This window comes from Cnephaeus nilssonii, assembly GCF_951640355.1.
Source record: "Cnephaeus nilssonii genome assembly, chromosome: 2".
In the NCBI taxonomy this organism is placed as follows: domain Eukaryota; kingdom Metazoa; phylum Chordata; class Mammalia; order Chiroptera; family Vespertilionidae; genus Cnephaeus; species Cnephaeus nilssonii.
Genome location: NC_137073.1, coordinates 69001754 through 69023451, shown reverse-complemented (window position 1 = coordinate 69023451; position 21698 = coordinate 69001754). Strand labels below are relative to the sequence as shown.

Here is a 21698-nt window from a genome sequence, read left to right as displayed (position 1 = left end):
AAAATCAAGTGAGTTGTGGAATTCCAGTTTATTTTTTTTATAGAAGTGTATCTCCATTTTAATAAGAAAATCAATGCAATTGACTCTTGAAATTTTAACACCTTTAAAGCCAAAAATGTGTTATGTTTTGTAATCTAGGATTTCATATATAAATCTAAAATAATTAATTAGCATATACAAATTCACAGTGAAAGAAGAAGCTCCTTGTGAAGGAAAAATAATTTGTCATGATTTATTATTGGGAAGCAATGTAAAATATGAAAATGTATCTCATCAAATTTAATTTAAATATATCTATATTGTTAGAAAATACTATTATGTATTTTTCCCATATGCATTCATGGCCATAAGCTTGGTTTTAATAGAGACACAAATATTCTCAAATGGGGTCTGGAAGTTCACATTTAATAAAATGCTTACACAACTTGTTCTAGGTTATTCAAATCTTTCCTGAGCCAGGTATTCATAAATTTAAAGGAAGATTTTATACTAAAAAGAAATGTTTATCCCTCAAAGGGTTATCCTCTATGTCCCTTGTGTCTGTCAGATAGTATCTTTATAAATACTTATCAAATGAATAGATGAATTCACATACAAGTGTCCTTGAAGAATTTACAAGTTATAACACCAATATACATTATTATTTCTTTAGCTGTGCAAAGTGCTTTAGCATATTATGGATTTGAAATAAAACTAGAATTTTGAAAGTTCTTTTACATAATATATTTGATCATTTAACTATAATTTAGATAACATAATTTTAGAAAGTATAATTAATGGTAACCCTGCCATGTACAGCCAGCCAGAGGATTTGACAGCCATACTGTGTTCCCTACATATTCTTCAGAAGATCATAATTTATGTTAATGACTCATTTTCCCAAAGATGAATATCATTTTATGTCAACCAAAATAATTCCTAAATAGGCTAGGAGCTTTATAGGTAAGACGGTAATGGAAATATACCCTTAGGTGAGTTTAGGGTTTCTAAGACTCATATCCTTGGCAATGAAAAATTCTCAACACAAATACAAAGTGAAATTCATTAAAAATAAGACATAATATAAACACAAATATCATCATTCTTGATTTGCATTTTATTTATTTAAAATATATTTTTATTGATTTCAGAGAGGAAGCGAGAGGGAGAAAGTAATTGAAACATCAATGATGAGAGAGAATCATTGTTTGGCTGCCTCCTGCACGCCCCACACTTGGGATCAAGCTAGCAGCCCGGTCATGTGCCCTTGACTAGAATCAAACCCAGGACCTTCCAGTCTGCAGGCCGATGCTCTATCCATTGAGCAAAACCGGCTAGGACTGATTTGCATTTTAGTAAAAGAGTATATTACATTTAATATCTTATCATTTCATTACTATTAAATTCTTCATGGGGTTTTGTTTCTCATAAAACATAGTCATTGCATCTCTAACAGCTAAATTGTCCTCAAAGTGAGGACAATAGATTACACAACTTTTAAAATAACTATAAATAACCATAACATGGAATTTAGAAAGAAAGCTAAGAAAGTGTCAACCTCAAACTCTAGGTTAACATGAGAGTAAATTAACTTCCTTAGGTTCACTTTCATTACATGCAAAGAAGGAAGGTTAGAAAAGGTACTTCTAATGTCTATTTATACTCTAAAAATCTCTTGCAAATAGGCTTTCATTATTGTTACTACTACCACTATTACCAATACCACTAAAAGCTTTAGGAATTTAAAGGCGCCAGAACTTGTCCTAGCAGAAGGCATAACTTCATCACTCCTTTCCCAGCCTGCTGGATACCGCATTCTCTAGGAAGAAATCCAGTGGCTTTGGATGATGATCTTTGATTATGATCACTTTTTTTCTTGCTGAGTTATGGCACAGCAATAAATAAATAAAAATAAGATAAAATTGTTCATTGAATGAAAGTATATGAGAATATATTTCCTGCAATACCTTGATATTTTTAGTATATATTAGATATTTTCTTTACAAGTTTAAATATTCAATATTTATATTTTAACCTAAGATCTTTGAAAATATGACAACTTCTAAGTTACACTGCAAAGATTTAAAAACAAAATGTGGTTTATTTCTGAGTAAGAACACAGTTGCTAAGCCTTGAGTAGTATGAGATAACTGAGATGAACGCAGGTCTAATGAGACTACGCTTTTTCATTTACTTCATCATTCATTGAGGGTTTCTCTTGAAATATTTTCAGCAAATTTTAAATGTTTTGCATTAAAATTGAATCCAGCTAGATAACATTGTCCTTCACAGAAATGCCAACTCTAGGTCAAGAAGAAATGTCTTTCCATATCCAGTAACTTTGTTAACCTAGCACTCTATTACATTGACATTGAATCAGAATCACTATTTACTTTTCCTTATCAACACTGTAGGGTGCTATAAAGAATTGTTCATTCAAAGTATCTCAGTAAAAGAAAGCCCGAGGCATCTGTGCTTTAAAATTTTATTTTAGGAAATTTCATTTTGACCTATTTGTGGCTTTATAGTGTAATTACACAACTTTAATTTTCCATGATGGTGTCAGAATATACACTGAGTGGCCAGATTATTATGATCTCTGAACACATAATAATCTGGCCACTCAGCGTGTATATATATTATAGGCCCATTGCATGAATTTGTGCATGGGTGGAGTCCAGCCAGCCTGGCCAGGGGGAGGGGACATGGGCGGTTGGCCTGCCTGTCTGCTGGTCGAACTCCTGGTTGAGGGAACAATTTGCATATTAGCCTTTTATCACATAGGATATACACTGAGTGGCCAGATTATTATGCGTTCAGAAATCATAATAATCTGGCCACTCAGTGTATGTGTGTGTGCATATATATATATCTCTATATATTTACCCTGCTATAAACTGGTATCTGGTGGTATGTTCTACATGTGAAAATCAGACATGCTACCAAAATTAAAATGTTCAGCAAACCAGACAGCACCTAGAACAGTGTCTGACATTGACTGGACACCAAACAGAGGTTTATAAAGTGAATGACTGAGTGGAAATTGTCTCAATTATTATTAGAACAAGTTGCTAAAAGTCTTCCATGTTAGGCAGAGTTTAATGCTAGTTAAGTTGTTAATATGCAATTGTGCTGTCCCCGGAACTGCAGCATGTATCCAAGTGCTTACCCTGTTTGGACAGTCTGAGAAGTAAGATTCTCGTTCAGCCAGACGGTTATTGTTATGCCTCATCTCCTCTCTCCCAGTGGTGGCAGCAATACATATTTAGTCCTGAGCTTATTTGTGATTAGGAGCTAGACATTATTTGTCCAATTAGCATCCTTATCTCCAGAGAATAAGGGAACAAGTTGCCTCATTGTGTTATAATTTACAACCTGAAATTTTCAGTCTGTAGAGAAAGCCTACATCAATTTGTCAAAAGAAAACATGATTTGTTTGAGTTTGAAATAATTTTCTTATATATTTATAATAGATGTTGCTTTCTGAGTCAGTCTGGAGAACATATATCCACACCAGAATTTGACTGTGTGGGGATCTGAGTAACATAAAAAAAATATTTTTAACTGAATAATAAATAAAAGATATAGTGCAAGAAATATATCAAAAAACTAATTAAATGTTCATCTGCTCTGTGATTGCTTTTCCGTGGGTGACATTTGTGCTAATAATTAATTTTTCATTTCACATGACACATAACTTTGCGAAAAGTTCTGAAAGCTACATTCAAAAGTTATGGTTGGAAGGGAAAATAACTTCAAATTGAACAATATAATTAATTCTATGGTTGAAAAAATTTTGAATGTTTGATCTTGAACCATCTCAGGTTTTCTATATATTTTAGTAGCAAGAAACCCATATTATAAAATTTCCAAGCCAACATTAAAATAGAAGAAATAAAAAAGTATATGCACCTTCCTTCGTTTATTCAACAGCTACTTAAGTGAAGTACAGGCACTGTATTCAGTGTTTAGAATTTTAAAATATGAATTATACATTGACTTATTTTGAAAACTGATGGCTTCATGTATATATACCTAGGTGAAGGCAAGCAATAATTGAAACATTAAACTTTTTTTTTTTACATCATGCAAATCTAAACTGCATATCCAAGACAATTCAAGCAAACTTGCTCATGGAAAAAGCTCTTGGGTGACACTCTAGTCCATTATTACTATGTAGATTGATTACATTTGAATTCATTCCCTAATCCACCTATTTGCCAGTAGGTCATTTATTAAGTCCTTAATTCCATACATATTTCTTAAGTCCTGCCTTGTGCTGAGTGTTCCAGGCATTGGAGATACAGCAGTGAACAAAATCAGACACACGTCACCATCTATATATATAAAAGGCTAAGTGACCGGCCAACTGGCCAACCACCTGGTAGCTATGATGTATACTGACCATCAGGGGACTGACACTCAACGCAGGAGCTGCCGAGTGACAGCAACTTTGCAGAGTGTCCTCCTGCACTCCAGGACCCCTCAGGGGATGTCAGGCTGCTGGTTTTGGCCCGATCCCCACAGGCCAGGCCGAGGGTCCCCACCTGCTGGAGGGACCCCGCTCACTCTGAAGATGCCTTTCCAGCTCCGGCACCCCCCCAGGTGTGGCTGGCCAGGGAGGGACTGTGGGAGGTTGGCTCCAGGGCATGTCTGGCCCGTCTTGCTCAGTCCCACCTCACCAGCCACCTTCTAATTAATTTCCTTTCAAAGTGCATGAATCCGTGCACTGGTCCTCTAGTAATCTAGTCTGTTATGAAACTGCAAAGCACAGAATCAATAAAGGAATTAAACTGAAAATGCAGGGTTTCCCTGGCTAGGTCAACTCACTCGCTGCCCAGCACTGAGGGGAAAATAAATGACTGGACAATGTGCTTTGCCAATATGAGCCATCAGTAAGCTGGATGTTCTGATTAAACATTGCTATAATTATTAAGCCAAAATTCTTCCTGCTTCACATCCTTGCTGCTTTTACTCAACCCCCAACTCTCCGAATGGATGACTCCTTTGAATCCCTCCCTATATCTAAAGTAGTACTCATCATCCCCACCACTCATTCCCATCTTGTTCCACTCAGGCTCCTTTTGAAACAGCAAGTCCTAGTTTATTTTATTCCTACAACTTTTCTTTCATTTTTAAGTTAAATTTATTGGGGTGACTTTGGGTGGTGGGGACACAGTGCCATATACAGATCTTATATCATAGAAATCTGCACTTGAAAGCTATATGAACCTGTAGAACTTTTCATAACTTATACCCATCTCACTTATCTTAAATTCCTGGTTAATCTCCATTTCGCCCACTATGGGCAAACTTTGTGAGGGCAAAATCATCTGTCTTTTTCACTGTTGCCATGTACAATCCTGCCACATAAAAGAGAGGGAATGAAGCAAACTATAAAAAAAAGCACAAGAGATATACACAATAGAGAATGAAGAAGCCTGTAGTTAGGAGAACTCAGCTGACATACAGAGAATATGTGAGTTGGGTTAATCCTATTTGCATTGCAAAGGAAGATTATAATCTCTTGCCCTTAACACCGAAAAATCTTTTCAACCCAGAACACTGTTTCTTCATAAGACCCAGCCTAATTATATATACTATACTTAATTTCAGTGAGATTCTGCCTCCTCTCCTCTCTCATATGTATCTATAGTATAATATGCTTCTCTTTAGCTAAACTGGATGTCTTCAAGTTAAATAACATAACCAATCTACTGGGATACCTTATTTGATTCATGAGTTTCTCCCTTAGTGACTTGTGTCACAATATCTGTGACACAGGATAAGTGTTAAAAATCCTCTCCTCAGAGAAATGACATATTTTTCTTAACAGTATTAACTCGGTAAGAAATGAAATCAGTCAAGTTATGTGAAACTATTAGTTCAAAATCATTGTAGACTATGTTGCTTATCTTGTGTGTGATCTGGAGGTATCAGAATATTTCCTGGTGGTAATTTATATCACAATCACAGAACCATAATATCCATGTTGGGTTCTAGTCATCAGCAAGAGGAAGAGATTGGATGAAATAGGAAATGCATTTTGGCTACTCTGTGCTCAACCGAGTTATTCTCATCTGACAGCCAGTTCCAGTTATGAGGCTTAAGCTCTAAGGGATTTAGAGGTTAATTATTTCAGAAATTACCTGTCCTCTTGGTGGCCACACAGTGGCTGAAGATTGCTCCATTTTAAAGATAACAGATTCTAATTTTTATATTTAGGTACAAGGAATAGAGTATTTTATCAAGTGCTCTACATTGTAATGGAACTTCTAAGCATCAACTATATTGAGGCCTAAACATTCCACTCATAAACATTGACGGTATTTTTGGATTTATATAAACTTTAGAGAAATTTGTCATGAGTTTATTTCTAATGTACATTTGGAGGATTTGTGAGACCTGTGACTTGCATGTAATTTCAGAGATTAATTTTTAGAAGCAGTGTAGGAAATACCTCTTGGTTGGCATTTTCATTTCTAAGACATCAAATTTTCAAAAATAATTATAAAGAATGCTCTTGATTGAATAAGTTTTATCTCTGGAGATCTGGTATAATGAGGAAATATAATGGTGAGCAAGTTGTTGGACATTATGATTCCAGGTAAGGGCAGATATAGCAGCTATAACTAGGTCAAAAATGAAATGTCTTTCTCAAATATGGTCTTGGCAGGGATATCTTCTTTGTCCGGCAAAAGAAACAGCAATGTCCCCATCATCACCTGTACAAGACATCAAACGACTTGCACTGGTCTTCTCAATGTCACTATAGATGCCTCTTACTTATCTCGCTTGGGTTCTGAATCCCATCCACTCTTACCCTCTGAAAAGCATTGCTTTTGTGATATTCTCCTGAATGATTTTTCTTTCTCAAGAACCCCATCCTTACTGACTTATATTTTAACTTAATAAAATTAAACCAGTAAGCCTGAGAATTATTCTAGAGAGGTAAAAAGACTTATTTTACAAGTATCAACATATAAATAACCAGCAGTATGTTACATCCTAAAAGCAAACAAAACTTTTTTTGGCTCAGTGTTGTATATACAGTACATGCTAGCCAATGTTAAACACATTTTCTAGGGGCTTGGGGGAGGGGGAAGAGCCTAGCGTTTAGCATTTTTCTGTGGCATAAACACTCTCACCCTGACTGATTTCAAGTTATCGGCAAAATGTCATTATTGAACACTGAGTTTCAGGAAATGCATAGTATCACACCATTATCAATAGACTTTCCACCATACGGACATAGATGTAAATAACCTGAAGGGCATGTGTTATTAATGAAGATTGTGATCCCCCTCAAATTCATATATTGAAGTCCTAATCCCCTATGTGATGATATTAGGGGATGGGAACTTTGGGAGGTAATTCGGTTTAGGTGACATCATGAGGATGGGGCCCCCATGGTGGGATGGGCATCCTTCTTATAAGGACACTAATTTATTTCCATTCTTAAACAATATAAACTCACTCTACCTCAGAACCTTTGCACTAGCCCTACCCTCTTCTCAGAATGATTTTACAGCAAAAGTTAAAGGCTGGCTGCTTCCCACCATCCGGATCCCGGGTAAAGTACCATTCCCTCAGAGAGGCTCCTCTTCCCAGGAACTGGAAGTAACCGCCCTGTCACACCCTCACATCACTTTGTTAAACTCTCTACAAACCAGGCACCCTTATATATTTATCTGCTATTTTATTTATTTGTTTAAAAAACCATTGTGCCTCACTCTCAAGAACAAATATTCAATAAAAATTATGACCTTGTTTGTCTTGTTTGCTTGGTGATCCCAGGGCATTCAAATGGTACTTTTTGAATGAATCAGTAAACAAATTTAGTGTTTTGTGTGGAAGTGTTTTATGTGCTCTTCTCATTGTGAGTAAAGAAACAGCATGATATCCAGACAGCGTGTTAACATGAGGTGGAAATCGAGTGAGGTTGCTTTTTGATCTCTGAGCAGCAGTTTGAAGAATGTTTTTCCTCCGTGACAGTGCAGGTTACTGAGGGAATGAGTTCCTACTCTCTGCAACAGAATATGTCCTGACGGAGAGATGAGAGCAAAGCTGAGTGTTAAGGATTTTTTTCCTTCTCTGTTGTTCATATTTCCCAGCTGCACAGGGAAAATAAGAGGGAATAAAAGGGGATTTAATTATGGGAGCAGAGAAGGAGAAATGTCACGAGCGAGTTAGGTCAGTGTATACACTATCATGCATGAATTAAATGTTTGTTTTTTAAGTAGAAGGTTTCCAAGCTGCTCTGATCCTAGATCTCCTCTCCCAAGCCCCACTCTTCCACCCATGACAGCAAACCTATCAGTTCCGCGGGCAGCTGCATGGAACTAATAAGTCAATGAGAGTATATCTCTCCCTCATGGAGCGTAGTACAGTGCCCTGCACAGAGTAAATGACCCTAAAACAATGTGTTCATTGTCTCCAAATAGCTGACAAGGGAGATTATTCATAAGCACGTGTGTTAATGTAAACAAATTAATCCGTTTTGTGGGAAATCAGCATCGGTATCTGTCCCAAAGATGTCTGGACCAGGATTAGGTTGGGGATGGAGTAGAGAGAACTGGTAGGAGCTGATAATTATAAGCACTAAATATATATTTTTAAAGAGCTCTTAAGTTTACATCTGATAAAATATGATTGATCATCGTGCCAAGCAGATAGGAAAAATAACTCCTATTAGTGTAGCTTTCACATCTGTGGGTGCATCGCTGTGGATAATGCATGTTTCATCAAGATTTTTATGGAAACAATAAGAAATGAAGAAGAATAAAATGAATATGATAGGATAGTCTTAGCAACCAAACTACATTCTTGCTAAATAGATGGAAGGCTCAAAAGAGAAAACACAAGCAGAATGGAAGGACCACTATAGAATTCTGGAAAATATCAGTGATAGCACCAAGAAATTTAGCCTATTATGATTATCTAAAGATTGTTTCCTCATTTTTGAACTGTTCATGAATTTAAAAAGAAAATATAAAAAGAAAGGTCTGATCATTCTAAGAAAAGCTGAATGAAAAGGAAAAAGAATAAAACTGAAAATGTCAGATGTTTGGTGAATATGAGGAAATAGGGAAATACACTATAAATGTTACTATTCAAGGGAAATTACTAAGTAGCAAGTTGGGACCTCAAAATCCCACTGGAGGTGAAACAGAGATGGACTGGGCGCTTCTGAAGAGAATACATCAGGCTCCTCACAAGCACTGGTGTTGCGTACTGCTGTGGCGCAGGGACTGAGGGGGTTTTTAGAACATAGATAAGGCACTAAGTGCAGCCCTTAGAGGGATAAAAAGGTTTTGACACCTAAGGAGCCTACTTCACACCACGTTTTGATATCATTTGTCTCAGAAAATAATTAGTATTTAGAAACTGCCACCTTAGAAAAGTGTGAGAATGCTTTCAGGTACTGAGGAGAGGGAGCTAGCAGGTCAATCCAAGATTGAGTGTTAAGCAAATACTGGAACATGTGTGACAAAAGGCAGAGTAAGGTAAATGTTGATAATCTTTATTTTCTAGGCAGACTTTATTAAAATATGAAGGTTGTCATTTTTGCTATTATTGTAGTTGAATCAAATTTATCTCAGATCAGGGATCAGTTCTCCATGATTAGTTATAACAATTTTTAAAAAGTTATACCATTTTAGGGACCATAACAATTTGTTTAGTATACTGTTTTTTTTTCACCCCAAAACACATTAAATAAATATGCTATAAAAAGTAATAAGTTGCCCTAGTGGGTATTGATCAAGGGCACATACCTCAGTTGCAGGCTCAATCCCTGGCCCTTGTCTAGGTGTGCAGGAGGCAACCAATCCATGTGTCTCTCTCGACTGGATGTTTCTCTTTCTGTCTCTCCCCTCCCTTCCACTTCTCTAAAAATCAATTGAAAAATATCCTCAGGTAAGGATTAACAATAACAACAAAAAGTAATAATTCATCCTTAGGCTTTTAGGCAGAAAAACAATAGTTACCAATTAACTTTATATTACTTTCACAAACAGAAAATATCATAAGGAAGAAAAATTAAGTTGTGCCTCATATTTGGCTGATCCCCTTGCTTTATACAATAAGCAAGAATAATTAAGGGATAGCAACTTCTATTATGTCCGCATATTTGAAGTATGCCTTTGCTTCTGGCTTTATTTTGCCATAAGGTTGTTTTTCCCCTCCTCGGTTTTAAATGTTGTTGAAAGTACAGTAACCAGGAGCCCCAACTAGTTAAGAAAGGGATGCAGAAAGAGGACCATATCTTACCAGGAATAACTCTGTACTCCTTCAGACCTAGAATCAGGTCTTACCTTCCTCCTGGACTGAGTGCGTGTAATAACCATGTTTTCTAGTTTTTGTATTTGATGCTTGGTCATCTTGGGACCTTGTTGACTCTAGGGGGACCTTCTTGACTCTATGATCCTATCAATAAATGCAAAAAAAAAAGCATGGGACAAAATTCAACATGCATTTGTGATTAAAACTCTAAACAAACTGGGTATAATGGGAATGCATCTCAATATAATAAAGTCCCTGACCAGGAATCCAAACGGCAACCTTTCTGCATGCATGGGACGGCATCCAATTAACTGAGCCCCAACAGCTAGGACTAGTTCTTCTTTCCTTCCTTCCTTTTTTCCTTTCCTCTTACTTCCCTTCTAGTCTTTCGTCTTTCCTTCCTTTCTCCATTTTCCCATCCCTCCCTCCTTTCCTTCCCCTTTCTGTCCTTCCCTCTCCCCTGTTTTGCTCCTTCCTTTTCTTCCTCCCTTTATTCTTCCTCCCCTCACTTCCTCTAACCCTTTTTTCCCTCCTTGGGTCATATAGTCTCCCCAGTAAGTATTTATTTGGTTTGGGTAGATGCTGTAGTGAAAAAGACCAATATAGTTTCTCTCCTTGTGGACCTACCAGGTTTATGATGAAGAATGGCAGTAAGCATTATAGAGTAAGGAAGATATAGTTAGCCAATTATTAAAATAGGAGAAGATGCTTAGGAACTTGTACCTGAGGACCTGACCTAGACCAGGGTTCAAAAGAATCTTTTCCTCAGGTCAAAATCATTTAACACATAGAGACATAATGAAATGCAGCTAAATTAATTTAATTGATTCTGTCTGAGATTAAATTTTCATATTAAATAATTTAATGTGACTTTGATATAGTCACTTATGCAGAACATTATACTCACCTAGGGTCATTTTAAAGATGTATTCAAATTTTTTATTCATATTAAAATTAAGACTTTTTTAAAAATCAACACCAACTGTATCTTTCAGTGTCTGATTATTTTATATTCATTTTCCCATTCTGAAAATGCACTTAAAATATCAATGAAGAAATAATACTTGATTTACAAAATTGAGCTTTTACAAAAGGAATCTTATATTATATTGCTTAATTCAAAAATATTTTAGAAGTTGGCTTGTAGCATCAAAATCCTCATACAGAAAATAACCCTCATCATATTATTGAGTGAGTCATAGATATTATCATGATTGGAAAACAGAAGGACAAGTGATTTTTCTCAGCACAGCAAGTCAGTCATATTTTTAATCATGTCCTTAGCCTATCATCTCTCAGTAATCAATCCCTGGGGTATTTGAATTGGTTGGTCCAGTTGAAATTGAATGTTTGAAATGAATGTATTTGACAATATTATATTTTATAGTTTGAGGAATTTTGGAAATGAAAAAACAAAAACAAACAAACAAACAAAAAAAAAAACACCTCCAGTTAAATATCTTAGGAGAAAATCAGGATGTGACCTAAACCTACTGGATAGAGGACTAATATACATTATTGGCTTCCTACCACTGATTTTATGGTCATTTTTTTCTTCTTATCCTTTTTTAATATTTCTGTTTCCTGATTTGGGGCTTGATTGAGAATTAAAATTTCAATTACACCATTTTGTTGTGTGAACTGGGAAAGGATAAGTAGCTCTGAAGGTGAAAAGAGTGGCTACTTAATGACAATAAAGGAGTGTGAAAGTTCACCAGTGATGATTTTCTTCCTACACTAATACAAAGAGCACACATTAAACTTTTATTGTTTAGTACCAGAGAAAATAGTTGTAGCTTGGTCTAAGAGTTCTCTATTGCTGTGTAACAAATAACCAGAAAGGTACTGGTTAAAATCAACACAAATTTATCATCTTACAGTTTCCCTGGGTGAGGACTCTGAGTATAGGCTCCAGGTCTCATGAGGTGGAAATCTAGTTGTCACCTGGGGCTGTGATTCCATTTAAAGTTTTAGGGTCTCTTCTAAGCTTACTGGCTGTTGACAGAATTGAGTTCCTTGAGCCTGTAGGACTGAGGCCCTCAGCTCCTAATAGCCACCCACTGTTCCTTGTCTCCCCACAATTTGGCAGTTTACTTCTATAAGAAAAGGACTCTGCCGTTTCGAATCTTTTCTGTCTCTGACTGTTAAGAGTTTATTTAAGTGGATTCTGATTAGGTCAGGACCACCAGAATAATCTCCCTTTTAATTAATTTAAAGTCAACAGTTTAAAGATCTTAATTCCACATGCAAAATCTCTTCACCTTCTCCATTTAACCTTTCCCTGGTAGGCAAGCAGGTTATACAGGGCATGTGACTCCAGGGAGCCAGAATTAGAGGCACAAGAGCATTCTGTCTACCACAAGAGGCTTCCCCAGGATCATTTTCACTTTATAACATGTAGAAAGAATACTATCAGAAGAGAGTAATACTACTTCAAATAAGTTATACAGCAAATTGCCTGTCTTCAAAAATTAATTGAAAAATAAATAGTTTTTAGTAAACTTTATAGCTACAGAGATACAACTTAAGTTAACTCATTTTATTTAATTAGAAAAAAGTTCAAAAGGCACTGAAACACACGTTGTATATTTTTGGTATAAAAATTAAAATATTAACAATATTTTTTATGAGAAGGTATTTTAAACAATCAGGATTATTGGTGCACTGAATTGTTGCATGAGGTACAGCAGAATGGCTGTTCCTATATTTTGCTCTCATCGTGGCATATCAGGAAAGCAGTTTCACACGGCACTTTCACACTAGGAAGGAAGACAACAAAGTGACATTTGCAATGCCCTCTACTTAGGCTGCTCCCTAAGTCATTCGTTGTTTCATCTTAGGCTGCTTACTTACCATTGGTTGGAAATCAGAGGATGTAATGTGCATTCTTTATTTGAAATATGCTGACTTATATGCACAGTTTTAGAACCATAAGATTTCACATTTAAATACTATATCTTAGTGCCTTGGATCAATGAAGAATATGTTTTTATAAAATGAACACTAAGTATATAGTAAACAATAAAAATGTCACAAATGTTGACATTATAAAGAAAATGCCCAGCAAATCTATATAATAAAAGCCTGAGTGACCGGAACGACCAGAATGACTGGTTACTATGATGTGCACTGACCATCAGGGGGCAGACACTCAATGCAGGAGCTGCCCCCTGGTGGTCAGTGCACTTACACAGGGGGAGAGTCGTTCAACCAGATGCTGGGCTCACAGCGGGCAAGTGCAGCAGCAGTGGTGGGAGCCTCTCTCGCCTCTGCAGCAGCGCTAAGGAGCAGTGAGCTGAGCAGTAAGGAGCAGCCAGCAGGCAGGTGGTAAGGAGCAAGGGGTCCCAGACTGCGAGAGGGCACAGGCTGGGCTGAGGGATGCCCCTCCCCACCCCCAGTGCATGAATTTCGTGCACCGGGCCTCTAGTATTAACAATAATAATGAAGGCAATAATATACCTAATCTCGAGCATCAGAAATGTTTCCTGGCACCCATACTCAAAGAGAGCATCAGGGCTTCCTGTTCATCTATTGTATCATGCACAACATGTAGCTTTCTAGCTACTTATTCCCTAAACACTTACTAACAAAGTATACACACAAGTTTAGTCACTTTTAAAGGTGAATCTAATGGTCATTTTAGAAGAAAGAGATTCCTAGTTTCTATTCTATTTATTTACTTTTACATTGACTTATGTATGCTTTAGGAATGACTCCTAACATCACTATGGAGTTAAATGCAGAAAGCCTGGCCATAAGAAATTCTTTATGTGCTGTACCAGATATACAAGACCTAATATGGCGGTCCTTTACCAGCCTACTCTGTAATAATATGTATTAAAATGCATATGAATGTACTAAAGACCATGATCACAGACTTTGGAGACAAACAGAACCTAAAGGTACTTCCGGTGGTTCAGGCACCTCCCAGCAATGACCTTGGCCTGTTATTTAATCTCTCTGAAGGTAAATTTTTCATCTCTAAAGTCAGATAATACAGAAATGATAAATAAAATTGATTAGCATAATGTCTGACATGAATTTTGATCTGAGCAAGAAGTAGTTAATATTGTCGTTATTAGAATATAGGCTTCCTATATTTTCTGATAATCAAAAGTAAAGTTTTGGCTCCCATTTTACCCTTGCTTTATGAAGCCTGGGAAGAAAATGTAACCACAGTTTAAATAAAACAACACATGCGATGTTATTAACCAATTTACACCCAATAAATTTAATTTAAAAAACACAAGCCCTGGCTGGGTGGTTCAGTTGGTTAGAGTATCCTCCCCCACACCACAAAGGTTGTGGGTTTGATCCCTCATCAGGGCACATACACGAGGCAAACAGTAGATATTTCTCTCTCTCTCTCTCTCCCTCCCCTACCCATCCCTTGCTCTGTCTCTGTAAAATCAATAAAAAAGCATATCCTGGGATGAGAATTAAAATAGAAACAAAAACACAAGAGCTCATATTTTTGCATAAGATGCAATTAGTTAAACAAATAAAAGGTCTATATTCACTTGACTATCTGCATATCAGTCTCATACTGATAATACAATGTAGTCTACATTGTTTCTGCAATTTGGGAAACTGGGCATCATTTCAATGCTTCATGTTAAGAATCAGAAGGAAAATTACATTATGTCAATAGGACTCATTCCCAATTTGTGATCATTTTATTTTGGTGGTATTTGTATTTTTCTCTTAAGCTTGAGGGGGGGGGGGGGGAATATGATACATGCAATCGAGGATTTGAAATGACTTAGAAATCATCACTTTAAAAAATTCCCCTCAATCCAGGACAGAGATCATCTAAGTTTTGCCAGATTTTTAACTCTGGGGGAATGCTGTTGACAGTCTCAGTCTGCTACAGTTCATCAGAACATGCTATGTCTTTAGCAGAGACAGATGTCTGCCCGACCTTCTGCTCTACTTGCTGATCCCTGCTTTGCACATTTTCTGCCAACCAGTTGATCTTCACACAGAAGTCAATGATCACAGTCAATTATGTGCCAACATTTCCTTTATGCTAAAATACATCTAGAGCTTTTGAAATAAATATACTGGGGTCTAGTCACAACAGTGGTTAGCCATTCTACATTTATTCAGTGAAATCTAAATTTTGTATACTGTTCCTTTTAATACTGCTCTTGTCCCACCAAAAGAAACAAATATATTGTTGAGATAATGTTAGAATAGGCTGATTTATTGACTCAGTCAATATATTTTCATTGAGAGCCTACTCTGTTTACAGAAGTTCTGAAGGAAACTGGGATAAGACACAAATGCAGAAGAAAAAGAAAACAATGAAAAATAATTAGAATCTCTTCCTAAAAAATGTGATAACATACCTTCATCCATCAAAAACCACCATAATTGAAGCTGTTATTTTTCTTGAGAGATCTTGTTTTCTCTAATGACCTAAAGTATTGTAAAGAGTTGAGTCCCTACCTTGTTAAAACATGAAAAATTTCCTAGTGGAGAATTCACTACTTATAATTCAAGTCTATTTACCTTTTCTAAGTTAGAAACAAGTATTTCTCATTTGCTTTTTACACATTTCAAATTATATACTTTCTTGTTTTTAGTATTTCACAGTTACCTTGTATACTCTAGGATTCTGTATCCTAAAAGACTCTTTTTCCTGCTTTGTTGAAGTCTTGAGAACTTCATTCACTATTACCTTACTAGCAATGATTCTCTTTTAAGTCATTAAAGTTCTCTTGTAAAGAATATACAGGACTGAGAAGATTTCAAATATAGGATTTGGAAATCCAAATGTATCAGTAGTCTTTCAGAACCTTACAGAACCATGACTCCTTTACAATATTTTCTTAAATTTTGGGGGAAACTATATCACATTACTCTTGAATAATCCAGTTTTCCATGACTCAAGAAGGAAACAATAGATATAAACACAGGCATAGAAAGATAGATCGAAGTAGAGGTCTCCCTGTTTCTTCCAATAGGTATATACAGATAGACTGAAAGACAAGTTCACGAGTCACTATCTCTGCCACCTTTGTTGCTAATTTTAGATGAAAAGGAGTTTGTAAAATTCACTTCACCATCACCCGGTCAACCTCACCCACACCCACACCCCAGCACCTGCCTTTTTCACTTTTCTTTTTTTAACTCTTCTTGTGATGTTCCCTTTAAGGAAAGTTCAGCCCTCTTTTTCCCTAGTCCAGAGAAAGTGGGCTGGGGAGTGCAGTATTAGCTGAATATGACTTGACTTCTAAGCAAAAACCTTATTTATCATCAAACAAAAGTACTCAAACCTTATTTGTAGAGGTTACTCCATTAAGGTTGCTGTCTTGAGGACTTTGAAACAACATTTTCAGTTGCTTTAATTAAGCCCATTTTGCACAACATTTAGGAGAAATGGGGTTACTTCTCTGGGAGGCTGATGGAGTGTATTCCTCTTCCTTGTCATGTTTCTGTGTGCCAATGATAAGCTTCACAGCTGTAAATCATTTTCCCGTGTTTCTTGCTTGGGATCTTAGCAAACTGTCTCTCTAGACTGATAAGAAGCTGTTCTATGTTATATGTTGAAAGTAGTTTATATAAGTTAGAACTGCTTTACCAAACATAAATTACGGTAAACAGAATTCATCCTTGCCATATGGAGCTGCATTGTAAAATAACTTGATCTATATCACAGTATGTACGTCACTTCAGAAACTGATCTGCTCCTTCTGTTTGTGTTTTACAATATTGAGAGGAACATCCTCATCCCTTTATATGTTACTAGTAGCCCTGTGCATGGATCTCTGCGTGAGTAGCTTGCTGCCTCTTGCCTCAGCTGGCCAAGCGCCCACCACCTTTGGTAGCTCTCCCCTGCTTGTAGCTCGCTGCCCCGCCCTCATGGAGCTCTCCGCCTGCTGCCTCACCCTCCTGGAGCTCCCCCCTCCTGCCCCCCTCACTCCTCCCCCGCCTCATAGCTCCCCCCTCCTGCCCCCTCCTGTAGCTTTTCGCCACCCCCGTGTAGCTCACTGCCCCACCCTCCTGCAGATCCGAGATCTGATCTTAAGTGGTTGGTTGTTACGCCTCAAGGAGTAATGGATAATTAGCATATTCCTCTCTTATTATATAGGATAATCCATACTTCATTTTATATTTTATTATCACCTGTATCTTAATATATACATATTATACTCATTTTTCCTGTATACATATACATATATGAATATACACTTCAGTAGGGGGGCTGGACAATGAACAAATACATTCATATATATGTATATATAAATATATAAATAGATGAGACTATATGAGAAAAGATTCCGAAAATACATAAAATAAATACAATGCATGTATTCACTGATTTAAAGCATATCAAATGCAAAACACATTTAAGTCCAAACTTCAAAACAAGTCGAGATACTAAAAAATTGAAAGAAAAGAAAAAAAAAACCACAACAGTTTCTCTTATTTTAACCCACAAAGGAAGAACAACTGCTGTGTTCAAAGTTCTTTTTATTCCTTTAAAAAAAAGCTTTATAAAAGGCCAAGAAACAAAGATGAAAATTGTTTGATACTATTTAAATGGCTGTGCTATGGGGAGCAAAGTCTTCTCCACACCAAAAGCCCCAGAGATCGGTCAGCATTAGAAAACTCCTACAGGTCAGCCCCAGAGACTCAAAGCTTCTGAAGGCCGGAGTCTCCTTGAAGTAGAGGAAATGCTTCTCTTCTGAATCACCTTCTTAAGCATTTCTGTTCTCATTTTTTTCCTTCAACTTCCATAACGTGTTGCCCTTAGCCACCTTTAGGACATGCTTGCTCATATGCAAACCACCTACCCTAATATTCGTAGGAATGACTGAATTAACACATGAGGCCCCTTAAAACCTCTCTTTTTAATATTCCTTGGAAACTACATATATTTAAATTGTCATTTCAAATGCTCTGAGAACCATATATATCTTAAAAGAACTACCAGAAGTCTACTCTAGAATGGTTACATTAAAATTTTTTTAAAATATATTTTAAAAGTATGAGAAGAGATTAATGAATTATGATTCATTAAAAAAAAGCAGAAGTGAAGTCATAAGTGGTTCTTCAAAAAAAGTGATAAAAAGGTCACATCAGTGGAAAATATATTTAAGAAACTAAAATTGACAATATAAAACTAGAGATGTCAAAGCGAATATAGCAAGAGATGTAGAGAAAATTTTTAAAAAGCGACCCTTGTATATTTAGATTTAAGTACTTTGTTAGTCTCATCCTGGGTCAAACATAAGGCTGAAATGAGTGGGAGGAAGGAGAATCAGACCTATTGCAGGAGAGCCACTGAAGAGGAGAGTATCCAGTGGTCGGCAAACTCAGTCAACAGAGCCAAATATCAACAGTACAACGATTGAAATTTCTTTTGAGAGCCAAATTTTTTAAACTTAAGCTTCTTCTAACGCCACTTCTTCAAAATAGACTCGCCCAGGCCGTGGTATTTAGTGGAAGAGCCACACTCAAGGGGCCAAAGAGCCGCATGTGGCTCGTGAGCCGCAGTTTGCCGACCATGGGTATAGACCAACAAGGGAAGATGGTGCCGGCCTAGTGCTCTGTTTGATAGACAGGAAGAAAAGCTTCTGTCTTGGGTATACACTTTGGTAGGGGGCTGGACAATGAACAAGCAGTTCCAATGTAGTGTAATAAGCATTACATTGGCGGTAGGGGTGAGGGGTGAGTAGGTGGGAGTGGATTGAGGTGAGGGAGGTGGGTACAGAGAGCTATCAGAATAAATCTGCTTAGATGAATAGGAGGTTGCCCTGTGATGGCCTATAAACCAGGGAAGGATGAGGAATATGACTTGAGGGGTAAGCAGAGCCTAGAGGATTAAGTACCATTACAAAAACAGTAGCCTCTATCTTGCTTTTTCTCTTGAAGCAATCTTTCTGAGTGTCCTTGATCTTTTATAGTATGGTATGAACTATTACCATGCTAACCCAAGTTACTCTAACTTTCTGACTTTTAACTCACTTAATTCTCTTTTCCTACTTAATTAACTATTCATAACACTTTAACTTAAAATTTCTGTATTGGTCAGTTAATACCCCACACACAAACTATCCTAGATTTGACAGCATCAGAAAACCTGGATTTACATCCCAGCTCTACTATTGAAAAGTGGGTATTAATCTGACTGGTGACAGAGTGGCATACTCATGGAGGGCAAGATGGCATACTATGAGAAGTAGATAGTTTTTGGAAACAAATTTCAGTGGGTCTTTTATAGTCCAGAGTATCATTGATTTTTTTCTTTTTAATCCTCACACAAGGATATTTTTCCTTTGATTTTTAGAGAGAGTGGAAGAGAGAAATACTGATGTGAGAGAAACACATCGATTGGTTGCCTCGTGCACAAGCTCCGACCAGGGCCCAAGCTGGGGAGGAGCCTGCAACAGAGGTACATGCTCTTGACCAGAATTGAACCCAGGACCATTCGGTCCACAAGCTGATGCTCTATTCACTGAGCCAAATTGGCTAGGGCTAGAGTATCTTTCAATAATGCTTATATTGTAAACATCCTTGGAATATAGAGTGAGTGTCTTTCTTGGGAGAAGAGTAAAATAAAATAAAGAAAAAGAAAGTCAGTAAAATAAAAGCAAAGTCTCTCTCTGGATCAAAGGCCAGGCAGGTTATCTGACTGTCCACTATAAATTACCAGGTTCTCTAGATTAGTGTTTCCTCAGTAGTAACACCAACCTATTATGTGCACATCATCCAATTGAATCCCTCTGTGTTGCCCAAATGGAACTTAGGAACAAAGAAACTGTCACAAATATGAGACTCATGCTGCTTAATGTAGAACAAATAATAAAGTCCTTTGTCTCTGACCCAAGAATCTGTGTCTTCTGTCAGAACCTACAAAACTGTGACAGGCTGACTTGCAACTTTAGAGCATTCATAGTTCCTCAGTGAAATTCTAAAACCATTGTATTCTTTAATATTTTACTTTGTAAAATCAAAATGAATGTAGAAATAGTCACACTTAAGGTCATTGGGAGGCTTTTCATGAAGATGGCACCAAAAGCCAAGAAGGAAGCCCCATGCCCCTCCCAAAGCTGAAGCCAAAGCAAAGGCTTTTAAGGAAATGAAAAGAGTGCTGAAAGGCATCCACATCACACACACACACACACACACACACACACACACACACACACACACACACAAAGATGTGCATGTCACCCATTTTCTGATGGCCCAAGACACTGCAGATCTAAATATCTCCCAGAGAGTACCCCCAGGAGAAACAGGCTTGACCATGGTGACATTAACTTCTCCTGCTGGTATCTTTCCCTGCATCTTCTAGGGTTCAGGAATCTGGAGAAGGGGCTGTGCATTAATGAATGAAGAGACTAGAGAAAAAATATGAATTTGGAAGGCATTTTGGGGTGCCAGACAGAAACTTAGTTCTAGTGACTAGGCTCTCCCAGGACTTTTTATTCACACATTTTTCCCTCTAGCAAAGCAGATACACATATCAAAGGTAAGGTTTGGTAAACAGTCAAGGACCATCAGGTTGGGGAAATTGCCTTTGGCTGTTCCAGCAGCAGGTAATAACATGCAGATTTTCAGCCCTGCTAAATATGTCCATTCAACCTTTTGAGGACTTCTTGCATTTATTATGACCCACTGGACTTAGCCTCCAGCATTCTCCCTGACTACCATGAAGAAGTAGAAGACAATAATACACTTGTATTCATTATGAATATCAAGGCTGATGAGCAACAGATCAAACAGGCTGTGAAGAAGCTTTATAACATTGAGGTGGCCATGGTCAATAGCCTGATCAAGCCTGATGGTGAAAAGAAGGCATATGTTCGACTGGCTCCTGACAATGATGCTTTGGATGTTGCCAACACAATTGGGATCATCTAAACTGAATCCAGCTGCCTAATTCTAAAGATAAAATTTTTCACTGTAAAAAAAAAAAAAAAAAAAGAGATTGTGGAGAATTAAATGAGATAACTTTAAATGACCTAATCTAATGCTTGCCATACATTAACACAATAAAGATTACTTAGTATTCCCTAACTCTTATACATCATAAACCAACAGTGCTTTAATATGATTAGGGTTACATAGTCATAGCCTCTTTCTACCAAAACAAAAAAGAAAACTCCTTCCTTTGTCCACAATTTTTGATTTTTGAAACCTGCTAAATTTCCTAAATTCTTCCACAGGAATTTTCTCTATGGTGTCTTGAATTTTCCTATTTATTTCACCTCAGTTTAAAAATAAACATTTATTGAACAGCATTGGAAATACTTGGTTATAGAGTTTATAACACTGAGTAGAGGAGATAACAAACTGTTCATACTCATGACCTCCCTTAAATCAATTTTTAATAATTATATTTAAAAAGTCAAAGCAAAACAAAACATTTATTCACCCTTGAAAAGTGCAGGAACCAAGCACACCTTGAACTGCACATA

The 21698-nt window shown here is 36.9% G+C and overlaps 1 protein-coding gene across 1 annotated transcript; it reads left to right on the top strand.

Moving 5' to 3' along the window:
* Positions 1-14129: 14129 nt before the first annotated feature.
* On the top strand, positions 14130-21141 carry LOC307114866 (large ribosomal subunit protein uL23-like; the record flags this gene model as incomplete). Its single annotated transcript, XM_079797716.1, has 2 exons — positions 14130-14229; positions 20906-21141. The coding sequence occupies 2 exons, from the start codon at positions 14130-14132 to the stop codon at positions 21139-21141; spliced, it is 336 nt and encodes a 111-aa protein (XP_079653842.1).
* Positions 21142-21698: the final 557 nt, after the last annotated feature.